Below are 12905 nucleotides of genomic sequence, written 5' to 3'. Positions count from 1 at the left end.
CCTTGTTAACTGCAAGGATATTTCCAGTACACTATTATGTGTAGGCAAAAGCAAACACAAAACTCTTGCCTTATTGCACTTCCAATTTGGGGGTAGTTCTAGGACCATCCCAGAATCCAAAGATAGCCCTTAGTTTCTCTTCGCCATTACCAACCGTTTTCTTAAACCCCTCTCCACTGCCCACTCCGCCCTCACCTCCAACAACGTATGAGGACCCCATATCCTATCCATCACCAAGGCTGCCCATCTCCGCCCCGCCTCAGCCCATCTGCTCCTGAAATCCTCATCCATGCTGTTGCTACCTCCAGACTCGAATATTCCAATTCTCTCCTGTCCGACCTCCCACTTCCCACCCTCCTTAAACTTGTGTTCATCCAAAGCTTTGCTGCCCGTATCCTAACTTGCACCAAGTCCTGTTCACTCACCACCCCTGTGCTTGCTGACCTATATTGGCTCCCAGTCCGGCAACGCCTCGATCTAAAAATTCTCAACCTTGTGTTCAAATCTGTCCACGGCCGCGCCCCTCCCCATCTCTGCAACCGCATCCGGCCTTACAACCCTCAGAGATCTGTGCGCTTCTCCAATTCTAGCCTCTTCCGCAACTCCAATTTCCATCGCTCCACCATTGGCGGCTGTACCTTCAGCAGCCTAGGCCCCAAGCTCTGGAATTCCCTCCCTAAACCTCTCCTCCTTTATTCGCTCCTTAAAACCTACCTCTTTGACCAAGCTTTTGGTCACCTGACCTAATATCACTTTATGTGGCTCAGTATCAAAATGTGTCTGATAAAACTTCTGTGAGGTATCTGGGGATGTTTTACTACTTTAAAGGCGCTATATAAATGCAATTTGTTGTTGCTGAGCTCCTGGACTTCTTTGTCACTAGGATTGAGACCATCTGTTCAGCTGCCTCTGCCTCATCCCTCCCTTCCCCTAGCCCACCAAGCTAAACTTCCCCCAAGGATCCCCCCTGCCCTGGCCCTGAACTCACATCTTTCTTTGATTTGCTGCTTGTCGCATCCAGCACTGGATGAGCAGAAATTTCCTCCAATTAAATATTGCGAAGACCGAAGCCGTTGTCTTTGGCCCCCGCAATGAACTCCGTTCCCTAGGCACCGATTCCATCCCTTTCCCTGACCACTGTCTGAGGCTGAAGTGGACTGTTCGCAACCTCTGCGTTCTATTTGACCCTGAGCTGAGCTTCCGACCCCATATCCTCTCCATCACCAAGACCGCCTACTTCCATCTCCGTAATATCGCCCGTCTCTGCCCCTGCCTCAGCTCAACTGCTGCTGAAACCCTCATCCATGCTTTTGTTACCTCCACCTTCTATAAACTTCAGCTCATCCAAAACTCTGCTGCTTGTATCCCATCTCTCACCAGGTCCCGTTCTCCCATCACTCCAGTGCTTGCCAACCTACAATGGCTCCTGATTTAACAATGCCACAAATTTAAAATTCTCATCTTTTGTGTTCAAATCCCTCCGTGGCCATCTCTCTGTAACCTCCTCCAGCCCTATAACCCTCCAAGAACACTGCGTTCCTCCAATTCCAGCCTCTTGTACATCCCTGATTTCCTTTGTCTCACCATTGGCAGCCATGCCTTCAGCTGTGTGGGCCCCAAGCTCTGGAATTTCTTCCCTAAACCTCAATGCCTCTCCTATCTTCTTAAGACACTCTTTAAAACCTATCTCTCTGACCAAGCTTTTGGTCACCTGTCCTAATATTTCCTTATGTGGCTTGGTGTCATATTTTGTGTGATAATGCTCTTGTGAAGTACCTTGATGTTTTTCTACATTAAAGGTGCTTTATAAATTCAAGTCATTGTAGTTATATTAACTTTGGTCATTAGTTGCATTTGTTGTTTAGGCAAAGCAAACACCATATTCTTGTTCTTTTGCAGTATTCATGTTACTGTTCACCATTAGTTGTGTATATATACATAAAATATATAAATGACACTGACAGTATAGATGATAAAATGTAGATAGTTTTAATCTTAGTCTCAATGTAAATAAATCTGCTTTTTGAAATGTTTTGCAGATTCCATTTCCCCAGGATCTAGATGAATGCATCAAACAAATCTGTGTGGAAGGGCAAATAATGCAAATCAATAGATCACATCACTGTCCCTACATTGTGACTCCACCCAGCTGTGAGCTCTTGGGATTTGCTGTACAGGTGAACAGTGATAAGTGCTGTCCACAATGGGAATGCCCATGTAAGACATCTGGTTTGTTCTAATGCTTTAATCTTAAAATAGTTAATGTTTCACATAAAAACATTCAAACTGATTTTGGTGGTAGAAGGCTGTAAATCCACACAGCCCAGAAAGTGAGTTCAGTTGATGAGATCTTTCCCATCACTGGATAATTGTGAATATACTGAAACACTGGGGTTTTATTCAAGAAGTCAACAGAATTAGAGCCAGTGCTACATTGCGAGACCTAAAAATAGAAAAGAGACTTCATTTTATAACTACCAGTTCACATCTTTAAGATTCCAAAAAATGTATTTACATTGCTCATCTCTGCTCTTCCTGTACATAGTTTTTTTTCCCTTACAAATACATGGGACAAACAATCATATGCTCATGAATTAACTATTCATTACATAATTTAATGTTATATTAAAAAAATCAGTCAATAGGGCAACAGAAAAATCTTGAAGTTACAGCTATTACACTTGAAGCCCTTAATCGTTTACCTGAAATTATATTATTTAAAGCTCAAATGAACTGAAATACTTTGCAACTGAAGTGTATAACCTTTTGTTAAACTATAAAAGCTAATAATCTTTCCACCAGTTTAATATTAAATAACATACCATAGCACAAATGGTAATAGCATTGGTCAACAATGAATATATTACCCTAGATTTTAAAGACTAGCAGACAGCTATTGTTTCATTAAACCATTTAACCTGGGTTGTTGGTGTGTTACAGAATAATCAAGTTGAGAACAAATTTTATTTGCTAAATATCAAGTTAATTTGTTTTTTTCAATACTTTGGTTCAATGCTATAGAACAGATTATTTGTGGACACCTAAACCTTCATGGGAGGAAGCCAAGGAGCAGTTTTGCGCAGTTTAATTTTTGCATTTCTAATATAAGATTATTACCAGTACAAAATTTTACCTGTTTTTTTTGTGCCAATTGGGCAGACACAATAATTGCAGAAACAAAACCAATGCAGAAATAACTCATTCACTTTATTTTAACTACTTCTGGAATTTAGACCATCTCTTATTCGGAAACTAATGGTAACTAGTTCATGGGATTTATTTACCTCACATCAATAAGAGAAAATGCCTATAGTGAAATCATACAAGCACTGGCCTGCCATTAGTGCTTAAACACACTGGGCACGATTTTAAAAGGAAAAAAACGGGTGGGTTGGGGGCAGGGGGCATTCAATATCGCAACCATTTTGAACTCGCCCCCAATCTGCCTCCAACCCGCCCATTTCCAGTTTTCACTAGGGCGGGACAAGGGGCGGGCGACCAACCCGCTCCCAGGAGGCAGCTTGGTGATTAAAACCTTTCAAAGACGCTGCAGGCCTCCGTTTTTGCAGAGTTTCCGATTTCAACCCCGAGGGGCAGGGATCCCCGGGCCTTCTCTTTCATGCCATGTGAAGAGTGGCGAGAAGGACCGAGACTAACAGGTAGGTGCCTTTCTGGCACAGCTTGTGGGCCTGGAGGTGCAGGAGTGCTTCCCCCATGCCCAACAAGCCTACCTGCACCGACCCCCAACAATCGCCAACCCCAACCCCCACCCCCCCCTGATCTCTGATCCTCCCCCAACGACCGCGGACCCCCCCCGATCTCTGACCCCCCCCAACGATCGTGGACCTCCCCCCGGATCTCCGACCCCCCCAACGATCGTGGACCTCCCCCCGGATCTCCGACCCCCCCCCCCCCCCCAACGATCGTGGACTCCCCTGTCCCCCGATCTCTGACCCCCCCCCAACGATCGGGGACCCCTGATCCCGACCACCCACGTGACTGACACCCCATGCCGCCCCATGCCGCCCCCAAGTCACACAAACAAAGACTTACCTGAACACGTCCTCACCCTGGCTGGTCTCCCATCCGACTGAGACCAGCCTGTCAATCAGGCCGGTCAGTTGGACGGCAAACCAACAAAAAAAATAAAAGACGTCCTTACGTCAAACCCGTACTTCTGGGTTTCCCAATTGCAATTTGACCCCCCCCCCCCCCGCCCCCTTCCCGGCTCGGAGTCAAAATCATGCCCATCATTTTTCCAGACATTTTTTAATTGAACCAACTAGGCAGACATGATGAAAGATATCAAGACAGATTGTGGTTTTATTGCATCTGCTGTTACTGATGGCCTTTTCAGGAATTATTTCATCATTAATAAAAAGGTGATGGTGGTTTAATGCAACCACAAGCAGTCAGAGCTTTTAGTTATTGCAAGTCATTAATAAAAAACGTTGCAGGTGTTTGCGTACCTCGAAAGAAACTTTGTCTTCAGCGAAGCTTTATATTGGATGATTTCAAAAGTGCGACTTTATACTGATAATCCCCTCTCGCATCTCTCTAAGAAAATTAGAACCAAGATTTCCTCCACTAATTACCTCCATCTATTTGTAAAATAGCTGTCAGATATTAGCCTTCACTTTGCCACAGACAGTTTTATGTTGCCCAGGCATGATTGACCTCCATGAGCCATGAATGGGGCATTTGTTTGCCTTAATAAAAAGGCCGTTGGAGCCATTTTGTCAATTTTTTGGCTACTGTCCCAACTCCAAATGGAGAAACCAGAGAAGCAGAAGAAAATGTACAAGTTGAAGTAGTTTAAAGTTACATTTTTCAAAGAAAACGAGTTAAAGTGCACTGGTCACGTCAAATTGGATACAAAGTTAAAATAGTAAAACGTGGGAGAAAGAGAGTGGAAGGTAAGGACAGTGCAAGCAGACCGTTGAAATATATGTATTTTAGTTATATGGCATTATTTCAGTGCTAAAGTATTCCTGATATTTGAATAGTTTTACATTGAGCTACATCGAAACTACAGCACAGAAACAGCCCATTCAGCCCAACCGGTCTATGCCAGCGTTTATGCTCCACACAAGCCTCCTCCTTCCCTACTTCATCTACCCCTATCAGCATTCCTTTCTCCTTCCTTTTAAATGCATCTGTGCTATTTGCCTCAACTACTCCTTGTGGCAGTATGTTCCATAGTCTTACCACTCTTTGGGTAAAGAAGTTTCTCCTGAATTCCCTATTGGATTTATTAGTGACTATCTTATATTGATGACCTCTAGTTCTGGACTCCTCCACTATTGGAAACATTTTCTCTACTCTATCAAACCCTTTCATTATCTTAAAGGCCTCTATCAGGTCACCCCTCAGCCTTCTCTTTTCTCGAGAAAAGTGTCCCTTATTGAGTGGCTCAGATGACCTGATAAACCAAGAGCAAATGCTTAAAATCTATCTTTAATTAAACTTTTGCTCTTTTTATGAGGTTAATATAGCTGTGTTATATTCTACGCAATATTCAGGTGAAGTTGGCTTGTTGAGTGGGTGGGCTTAATCTATTTTGAGAGGTTTTTTTTTGCTGGTGGGGGTCACGACAAACAAGTTTTCACGATCAAATGACGATTTGAACTGCAGTGGTGCAGTATCACAGAATGTTAAATACTATTTCCTTATAATCTTACAATAATACAAAAATAATGCTTTGTTCACCTTTTGAAACTACAGCTATAGGACTACAAATAAACATTTCATAGAGAGAACATTGAAATGTACAAATTAGTACAAAAAAAGATATCTTACTTAAGTGTGGAGAAGTCAATTTGCTTTTTGTACTATTGTGCTATAATTTTTGAGAAGGCAATTGAATGACAATATCAACTATATTTTTCTTCTAATTTCCTATACCATACCCTCAAAAAAAAAATCCAGAATCGTTATGAAAACCGCTTGAGTTAGCTTTTGAAGTAGAAAAGGCAATTTGGAAATGCACCAAATTACTTGGCAACATGTAAAATAAACAGAAACTATGTAGAGCCTGTCATAATTGTCTTATGTAGACCACCTGTCTGTAAGGGGCCTCCCTCTCAACATTAAATTGACGATTGACATTTGAACTTGTGTTAAACATTGTTCAGAGACCAGAAATATCCTCACTTATATTCTTAATGAATAATAAAGTAAGATTATAAATAGAGATCATTTTCCCATAATCAAGTGGAAAAAGGGAGGACAGCTCCAGCATTCTAGGCTGACACTAAAACTTAAATTTTCCAATTTCATGCCAGGATATCTCACCATCAGCGTATCTGGTCATCGGCAAAGTCTCAGAAAATTTACCGCTACCTGTAAAGGCTGCAGGGCAGATCTTCCTGTGTGGTGCACATCAGGTGGGCAGAGTGATCAGCATGCCCAGCTGGTGGCTCCGAGAGACCCAAAACATTTTTTTGGTCAGGCCTCATTTGAATTTCATAGGCAAGCAGCCCACGATTTTACATCGCTGATTAGCAGTTCGCTGATTTGGAGGACAGGCTATCCACTTCTTAACGCAGAGGTGTGTTTTAACTTGTGAGTTATTTCTTCCACTTTTTGAACTTTGGGTGAGAGATGCCTCCTGCCAGGGCACCAAGATTTAGTAATGCTGCAGTAGAGATTAGTGACCTTACCCAGACAGCGAAGATGAGAATGATATCTTTCGTTCTCTTTAGTTTAGGAAGATGCCTTACCACAGAACACTTCTCCCTCTCCCACCTCCTCAGCACTCCAAACTCTTCCCTCTGTTATGCAAGATTAGGTGTTCATGGCATTGGGGGTAATATATTAGCATGGATTGAGAATTGGTTGATGGACAGAAAACAGAGAGTAGGAATAAACAGGTCATTTTTGGGTTGGCAGGTTGTAACTAGTGGGGTGCTGCAAGGATCAGTGCTTGAGCCTCAGCTATTTACAATCTATATCAATGACTTAGATGAGGGGACCGAGTGTAATGTATCCAAGTTTGCTGATGGTACAAAACTAGGTGGGAAAGTAAGCTGTGAGGAGGGCGCAAAGAGGCTGCAAAGTGATATAGAGAGGTTAAGTGAGTAGGTGAGAAGGTGGCAGATGGAGTATAATGTGGGGAAATGTGAAATTATCCACTTTGGTAGGAAGAATAGAAAGGCAGAATATTTTTTAAAAGGTGAGAGACTAGTAAATGTTGGTATTCAGAGGGATTTGGGTGTCCTTGTAAATGAATCACAGAAAGTTAACATGCAGGTGCAGCAAGCAGTTAGGAAAGCAAATAGTGTGTTAGTCTTTATTGTAAGATTAAGGACGTCCTGTTGCAATTATATAGGGGTTTGGTGAGACCACACCTGGAGTACTGTGTACAGTTTTGGTCTCATTACCTAAGAAAGGATATACTTGCCTTAGAGGGGGTGAAATGAAGGTTCACTGGTTTGATTCCTGGGATGAGAGGGTTGTCCTATGAGGAGACATTGAGTAGAATGGGCCTATATTCTCTGGAGTTTAGAAGAATGAGAAGTGATCTCATTGAAACGTATGAAATTCTTAAAGGGCTTGACAGGGTAGATGTTGAGAGGATGTTTCCTCAGGCTGGAGAGTCTAGAACTAGGAGTCAGAGTCTCAGGATAAGGGGTTGGCCGTTTAGGACTGAGATTCGGAAAAATTTCTTCACTCAGAGGGTTGTGAATCTTTGGAATTCTCTATCCCAGAGGGAAGTGGAAAGCATTTCACACTTCTGCTGACTGCTTTCACATTGGAGCCATTTTCTTGCGCATGACCATCTCCCCATCTTGCCCACAACTTGCTGCTTCTCCCTCTCAGCACGGCCACTATATAAAGCTGCCTCACACACCTGCACAACCCTTTACAAAAACCACACATTAGTTCATTCTCACTCTTCTTGCAGGACAAACTGGCTCACAATAACCGTGAAAGGAACCAAGCCAGGCAAGGGCCAGCCTCCATACAAGCCCTCAGTCAAAGGGCCTATGTCCCGACCTTGATCAAAATGGTGACAGGCAGATCCGCAATAGGAAAGGGATAGCAAGTTCTGCACCCCCATTTTTGATGCACTACCGTCTCATTCCCACCTGAAAGCAGAGTGAAAATCAGCCCCCGCGTGTAAGGAAGAGCAGACATGCTACTTTAAGACAATAACCTTTTTTATAATTCCATGTAGGAGAGCAGTGGATCTAGCAACCATAGTTATCACATAATGAAGAAAATGATTATGTGTTACTATTGTCTAATTTGGAAGATTTATGTATTTATGTGTTACATGTTTTACATATAAAATATTTACTGCAGAATCTTTCCTGACCTGCATATACTGTTTAAAATGGATATTGTTGATGTTAAATAGAAGTTTCAATGTTTTGTAACCACACTTGTACTAATTTAAGTCATATCAAAAATTACTACATTGTGAAAACATCATTGTATGATTTCTGTATAATGTGAAAGGAGGTAGGGCTCTCCCAGACTTGTTCCTTCCCTAAACAGTTATCATCCTCCTTAGAAGCTCAGTTTACTGACTTAGGCAACTAGTTTTTAATTACAGCATAAGCTATTTAATTTTTATAGGTCGGTGTTCCATTCTCGCTAATCTACACATAATTACTTTCGATGGAAGTGGCTTTGGCATTTCTGGAGCTGCTTCATACGTTATTGCTTCACTGGCAAATGAAACCATTATAGTAGGGATCAGCAAATGTCTCAGCAGCCAGATGGTAAGTGTTCAAGATAATGTAAACCCCTGAGAATCCGCTTTACCTCACAGCATCAAATACAAGGTTGCCTGAATTTCTACATCTTTCTAATTCTTAAATATCCCTCGTCATTCAACACAATTACCTTACATTAATCAAGAGCGCTTTGGGAGTCGACTTCAATTAAAGGAATACCTCGACAAAGATTTTAATAATTCAGTGCAGTATTACTGCACTGGTATTTGTTATAAGAGAAATAACATAGACATGAATTGCCTTGGTAGGAGGGAGTTTGCAGCTGGTTCACTTGGGGCCCTGCTGCAAGTGTTTGTAGGCTGTGTATTATCTCCATAACTATTGGAAACACTGCAGTTCAGACCTTTTTTGGCAAGTTTCTCCCTTCTTCTGCAGATGCTGACTCTTATTGCAGTACTGTTCCATCAGCACTGGAAGCCCTGAAATACTTAGCTCAAGTGGCAATTCTTCATCCGTCAGCTTAGACAGTGAGTGCTGGCAGGCTATTTGATTGTGGAGGGCATCATACCCGAGCCTGAGCCTCCACTCAGCCAATATCCACACATCCGCCCAATACCCACACATGCGCCCAATATCCACATGTGCGCACTTTCTAGCGGGGGTTACTAGACAGCTATTAGGAACAGGAACCCTGGTTGTTTTTCCCACTCACTAGCCTGCAGGGGCTAAGGGCAATTGTAGCATCCCAACTGCTCCACTGGCTTAGATAGTATTGTCCATGTCCCATGTGTTCTCATCTAATATTACTTACAGAAAAGAATTAAAAATCAGTTTCCTCTTTTGAAGTACATATTAAACTATTAGTCGTGTATGTTGAATGATCAAAGATGATTAAGGGGACAGATAATTCAGAGATATGTCAATGTACTTCAGTACCTCATATCTATTGTTTGTACTTTGACAGAAGAGAAAATGGGATGCAATTGATGGTGATGTCTACTCAAGTATGTGTTTGCTTCTCAAATATTTAAAAGGAGAAATCAACACTATTTTTATCCTCCTCCCCTCCACCATTGGGTTTGGATGGATGGAAGTCCCCTTTCTAATCTTGTATGAGTTCACCTACTGGGCAGTGGCATCATGCCTCTATGATGTAGTGAAGTGCAAGCAGAATGAACGTTTAATTAGCAAATTAATTTCAATATAAATAAGTGTGAGGTATTACATTTTGGTAGGAAGACTAAGTGGGCCACATACTGCTTGGATAATAAGAATCTAAGTGGGTTGGAGGAGCAGAGGGATCTGGGGATACAGATACACAAATCACTAAAAGTAGCGGTGCAGGTTAATAAGGCCATAAAAAAAGGAAATTAAACACTGGGGTTCATTTCTAGAGGGATAGAATTGAAAAGCAGAGAAGTTGTGTTGAACTTGTGTAGAATCTTGGTGAGACCACACTTGGAGAACTGTGCACAGTTCTGGTCTCCATATTATAAAAAAGATATAGAGGCACTGGAGAAGGTACAAAAAAGATTTAATAGGATGATATCAGAACTGAGAGGATATACCTATAAGGAAAGATTGAGCAGGCTGGGGCTCTTTTCTCTAGAAAAGAGAAGACTGAGGGGTGACCTGATAGAAGTCTTTAAGATTATGAAAGGGTTTGACAGGGTAGACGTAGAGAAGATGTTCCCACTTGCGGGGTAGACCAGAACTAGGGGCCATAAATATGAGGTAGTCACTAATAAATCCAATAGGGAATTCAGGAGAAACTTTTTTACCCAGAGAGTGGTTAGAATGTGGAACACACTACCACAAGTAGTTGTTGAGGCAACTAGCATAGATGCATTTATGGGGAAGCTAGATAAACACATGAGGGAGAAAGGAATAGAATGATATGCTGATCGGGTTAGATGAAGTAGGGAGGAAGGAGGCTCATGTGGAGCATAAACACTGGCATGGACCTGTTGGACCAAATGACCTGTGTGTGCTGTACATTCTATGTCATTCTACATAAGCTGTATAGCATCTGTAAACAATGACTTGGACACGCAAATCAAATCCGTAATGAACAATTACACAGCTTGTCATTGTCCTGGGGTATCAAGGTTAGATTATGAGATCAAGTTTTCCACACATTTCCCCATGTAAGGCTGAACAACCTTTGGTTCAGAGACGAGAGGGGCGATTTTCAACTGCCAGCCGCACATTTCTCGCTGGAAAAATGGGCCCATCAGCTGCCCACTGAAGGCCAGGGCCTGACTGATACAATTTTCAGCTGGCCCTATAAATGATCAGCCTGCCAATTTCTAGCCAGAAGCTGCTTAAATATGTAAATTGGGGTCCTACACTCGTTGTAGGAACCCAATTACAATTTTCAAGTACAAATGAGTGGGCTATGCACTGTAGCAGGAATTGAGCGGTCTAACTAACAGTCCTTAAAGGGATCACTGGAGACCACTCAAAATATGGTCAAACAAATTTTTAATTCTTATTTTTGTGGGGTCAGCAGAAGCAGGAGAAAACAACGGCCCACTGCAGGCCTGGCAAGATCCTTTCCTGGGATTACTTCCCCCTACCCCAAACGCAACCTGCCAGCCGGCTCAGCATGGGAGCTGACTGATTTCCTGCCCTCCTGCAATGGACGAGTTGCAGCGGGTTGCCTGTTCGGTGCGTGCAGCTCGCTGTCAGCAATTGGTTCAGGCCTCCTGTCACCGGCTTCAGGCAGGCAGTGTGTTAGCTCCACCGACTTTGCGCTCATTTCAGGAAGTTGAAGATCGCCCCCAAGAATGCAATAAACTGAGATGCAGTTTTAGATTCATCTGATTAGGACACCTGATGGAAAACTTAAACCGGGAATGGGTTCTGGGCCGCCTGACATCATCCATGTCAGGCCCAATGGATTTTAGCTGCCAGGCCTTATTAACATATGATTGGTGGGCTGCTCGCCCACTTGCAGGTGTTATTTCTGGTGGACGCTCAGAAGGAAATTTAAAGCATGAATGCACCTTTTAAAGGGGGGTTGCATTCACTTCAGTGACATTGGGGTCTGGTAGTGGTGTAAAGATGAGTTGGAAGCTAGCCCCCAGGTTGCCTGTCATTTCTCTGGAGGTCCTCGTTCAAGAGGTAAGGGATTGGAGGGATGTCCTCCTTCCAGGTGATGGGAAGAAGATGCCGAAGCACAACATTCATCAGGCCTGGAGAGAGGTGGCAGAGGTTGTAAAAACTCTGGGAGCATCATGCAGGAAAAAGTTGAATGACCTAACCAGAGCAACAAGGGTGAGTACAGATCTTCATTTCTCCATTTCACCTGGCAACAGCCCTTCTCCTCCTTCTCCAGCAGTCTGAACACTTCCCTCCACTGCATCATTCCCTTCTCCACTAATCACAAGAGCACACTATATACTACCTCACCTTCTCATTCCAAACACACACTTACCTCTTGCTTGCTGCCTTCACAGCAGGCAGTAATAGCATTCTGTTCTCACATGGTAGCTATTGCAGAACAATTAACTCCTCTGATAAGAACATAAGACATAGGAGCAGGAGTAGGCCAGATGGCCCCTCGAGCCTGCTCTGTCATTCAATTAGACCATGGCTGATCTTCGACCTCAACTCCACTTTCCTGCCTGATCCCCATATCCTTTGATTCTCCTAGAGTCCAAAAATCTATCCATCTCAGCCTTGAATATATTCAATGATTCAGCATCCACAGCCCTCTGGGGTAGAGAATTCCAAAGGTTCATAACCCTCTGCATGAAGAAATTCCTCCTTATCTCAGTCTTGAATGGCTGACCCCATATCCTGCAATTATGCCCCCCAGTTCTAGACTCTCTAGCCAGGGTAAACAAACTCTCAGCATCTACTCTGTCAAGCCCCCTCATAATCTTATATGTTTCAATGAGATCACCTCTCATTCTTCTAAACTCCAGAGAGTATAGGCCCATTCTATTCAACATGGGTGACTCCTGCCTCACTTTAAACACTTTCTTTCTATTGAATACCTCCCAATCCTGCTTGCAACTTGCTTCTTCCCTTCATTATATGTTCATGAAGAAGCCCCATTTCTTTTCAATAGGCATTCACTAACTCTCTCTCTCTCTCTCTCTCTATCTCTTTCTGCAGGAACAAATGACTCACAACACAAGGGAGAGGAGCATGACTGAGTTAGGACAGGCTAACATCCAGGGTTTTTAGTGATATGGAGCAGATAGCCCTGCT

General features: G+C 42.9%; 1 protein-coding gene across 1 annotated transcript in view; it reads left to right on the top strand.

Moving 5' to 3' along the window:
• Nucleotides 1-12905, top strand: part of otog (otogelin) — a 256145-nt gene that overhangs the window by 189441 nt on the left and 53799 nt on the right. The window contains exons 34-35 of the mRNA XM_067993585.1: nucleotides 2040-2217; nucleotides 8584-8733. Coding sequence (XP_067849686.1) covers nucleotides 2040-2217; nucleotides 8584-8733 — 328 coding nt within the window. The remainder of the gene's footprint in view (nucleotides 1-2039; nucleotides 2218-8583; nucleotides 8734-12905) is intronic.

The sequence above is a fragment of the Heptranchias perlo genome, chromosome 12 (assembly GCF_035084215.1).
Source record: "Heptranchias perlo isolate sHepPer1 chromosome 12, sHepPer1.hap1, whole genome shotgun sequence".
NCBI classification, from domain to species: Eukaryota; Metazoa; Chordata; class Chondrichthyes; order Hexanchiformes; family Hexanchidae; genus Heptranchias; species Heptranchias perlo.
Note: the sequence above shows the minus strand (reverse complement) of the source record. Positions and strands in the feature narration are given on the sequence as shown.